The following is a 2,758-nucleotide window of genomic DNA, read 5'->3' as shown; positions in this document are numbered from 1 at the left end:
TAGTCGGGAGTGGTGCTGACTGAAAACAGATGATTTGGAGCGATTCGCGCGCCATCTGTTGGTCATTCTAAGGACTTATTGAACTACCCTCGTAATTTTAAATAGGTAACATTAAAAATGAAAAAAAAGTATACTTCAGGACCCATAAACTTAAGCGAATGCAAATTTCCTTTAAAACTAATAAAATTTAGTCACAAAAAATTGTGATATTAAAACTTTTTTTATAATGAAACCCTTATTAAAAATTTCCAATATTTGAAATAAATTTAAATCAATTAAAAGTTCATAATTTTTAACTTGCTAATTAAACTTTCTAAAATTCAACCAATTGAATTTGATTTGCCAGATTAAAACCTATAAAGGGAACATTTTTAAATTAAGCGTTTAATAGCTAAAATCAGATCTTTAAAATTATTGTAAAAATACTCTAATATTATTATTTAAAAAAATTAAAACCTAAGTTTTAATTTTTTAACTTCAAATCTGCCTTTAGAACTATTAATCACTCTCAAAGCTTTCCATTAAAATATTTTCCAATTAAAAATAATTTATTTGGTAAAATGTTCAACTAAAAGTCGGAAAACTTTAAGATATTAGATTGGAAATTTAAATAAATAAGAAAAAACAAGATTGCTGTAATATCATTTTATTTTTTTTGAAATTTTACAATTTTAAGCTTTATAGTTCGAAATTGCTTTATAATTATATCTAAAATTATCAAATTAAAAACTGTCAAGGCTTTTAATATGAAATTTTGGAATATTTAACACCGAAATGGTCTTGTCATTTTGAATAATTATTTGAATTTGAAACTAGAAAATTTTGAAATTATAAATTTGCAACCTGCAAGAACCTACAAATTAATTTAAGAAAAAACTTTAGTTTCAAGGCCTTAGATTAAATTATTTTAAGATAGTGAATTTAAAACTATAATTTTGAATAAAAATTATAGACATTTTAAAGACGATAAATATATTATTAATTACTATCATGTCACGTAGTATCAAGTGAAATTAAAAACAACTGGATAGCATTTATGACTGAAAAATATGATTGACTTAAAAACAAATCGCCGTAATTTCCGCCGTTAAAAATTATAGGATTTTAAGTATTGCGAAAAACATTCTAGACCTTTAAATTTTAATTATTCTAAACAATTTGAAAATTATATACTTTCTAATTGGGAACTTTCAAAAATTACAAAACGCACGAATTATTAAATACGGCAAATCTCCCGGTGTAATATTTCTCTCTCAATATCCTCCTGATTCTCCCGGGTTGATGGGCACCCTTATAACATTTTTAGTTTTTAATTTAAAAAAAATGAAGCCTGTACTTTCATGATATTACTTAACTTCATTGAATCGTGAAAAAAGAGACAAAAAGAAGAAATCACGAAAATAACCAAACATGGATTTTGATGCCTTTTTATCCCGGGACCCTTCAGTTTTAAGTCTTTATGCCATTTAAAAACATATTTGTCGTGCCTAAAAAATATAACATACCTTTTTGAATAAATTTCCTCTAGTTGGCATTGTGTACATTGCAACGATCGCCGCTTTTCTCACAACCCATGGATGATGCTGAGCTAAAGTTTTGTTATAGGCATTTTGGCAGCAAGTTGAGGTTTTTTCCGAATCCGTCAATTCTCCTATCTGTTTGAGAAACTCGGAAATAAAGTCTGCAAGGAAAAAAATAATTACCTCTAGAAATATAAGTATGAATAATGAATTGTTATTAATTAAATAAATAAAAAAGATACCTAGTCCTCTATGTAGCCTCAAAAAAGTTCGGACGCCACTTGCAAAGTCTTTCTTCTCCAATAAATTGTTTTCCTTCTCATGTTGAATCATGGATTTTATTGTATTATAGTTTTCCTGATCTTTGTTGAGCAATTCCTGAAGGAGATCAATTTTTTGTTTCAGGTCTGATGATACAAAACCGAAAACGCTGCCCATGAGCTGAAAAAATCTGCTTAAATGTTAATCGCACGTGTCAGGAATGAAAGTTGTATTCATATTGTGCAATTAATATATTTTTCATAAAAAATTAATTTAAAGATAATATATCTAAAAAAAAAGGTTTTACGGAATATGTCGAAAATTTCGCAATCATTGTGATTTAAAACCAGCTTTGATTTTTATTGCTTGAAGTTATTTTATATCGTCAATTTGAAATTTTGAAAATGCTTTCTTTTAATAAGAAAAATATTAATAAACCCTATGCGAATTATGAAATATTTATGCTTTTCAATAGTATTGCATGGTTAAATTATAACTTTTCAATTATCTAATAAATGATTGAACATATTATAAATTTTAATGTTAATGCTTCTAGCTGTAAATTAGTATTTTCAAAAAAGAATTTTAATCTAAAATCATAAATTTTCGAGGACTTGAAATTTCCTACAATTTTAGGTTGTGTTAGTTTTTTCATGTGAAATTAGATTTTTTAAATAAAAATCATCATCAACAAGATTAAGAAGGTTTGAACAATTTTGCACCAAGACAAAAATACTTGGATTAAAATCAAATAATTTTTATTAAAAACAATATAATATAAAAGAATGAACGATTTCGGATCCTATCGTGTTTTTCTTCGGAAATATACGTCTTTATTAAGTAATTATTAGATTTCAAAGAAGATACATAATTATTTAACTTAGACAATTGGTATTTTTAAACAAAAAACGTTGCAAGTTTATCAAGATTTAAAAGCTTTGAAGAATTTTGGTTTATGTTCGTGTTTTTCTCCGAAA

At 25.9% G+C, this 2,758-nt stretch overlaps 2 protein-coding genes across 4 annotated transcripts in view; one reads left to right on the top strand and one right to left on the bottom strand.

Annotated features, from left to right (window-relative positions):
- LOC117182086 (solute carrier family 28 member 3-like) overlaps positions 1-2,106 on the top strand; it is a 10,148-nt gene extending 8,042 nt beyond the window's left edge. Inside the window, exon 6 of one of the 2 annotated variants that reach the window (XR_004468265.1) lies at positions 1,926-2,090. Coding sequence is in view for 1 of the 2 variants with exons in the window: in XM_033375111.1 (XP_033231002.1) it covers positions 1,926-1,960 (35 nt within the window). In the remaining variant the exon portion in view is untranslated. Of the gene's footprint in view, positions 1-1,925 lie in introns of both variants that reach the window. The other variant, XM_033375111.1, reaches the window with a different exon arrangement.
- Positions 1-2,758, bottom strand: part of LOC117182088 (ceramide-1-phosphate transfer protein) — a 7,698-nt gene that overhangs the window by 2,872 nt on the left and 2,068 nt on the right. Inside the window, exons 2-3 of one of the 2 annotated variants that reach the window (XM_033375113.1) lie at positions 1,763-1,971; positions 1,506-1,681 (exon numbers count right to left, since the gene is read on the bottom strand). In XM_033375113.1, coding sequence (XP_033231004.1) covers positions 1,506-1,681; positions 1,763-1,971 — 385 coding nt within the window. The remainder of the gene's footprint in view (positions 1-1,505; positions 1,682-1,762; positions 1,972-2,758) is intronic. The other variant, XM_033375114.1, reaches the window with a different exon arrangement.

The sequence above is a fragment of the Belonocnema kinseyi genome, chromosome 10 (assembly GCF_010883055.1).
Source record: "Belonocnema kinseyi isolate 2016_QV_RU_SX_M_011 chromosome 10, B_treatae_v1, whole genome shotgun sequence".
NCBI classification, from domain to species: Eukaryota; Metazoa; Arthropoda; class Insecta; order Hymenoptera; family Cynipidae; genus Belonocnema; species Belonocnema kinseyi.
This window is presented reverse-complemented; position numbering and strand designations above follow the sequence as displayed.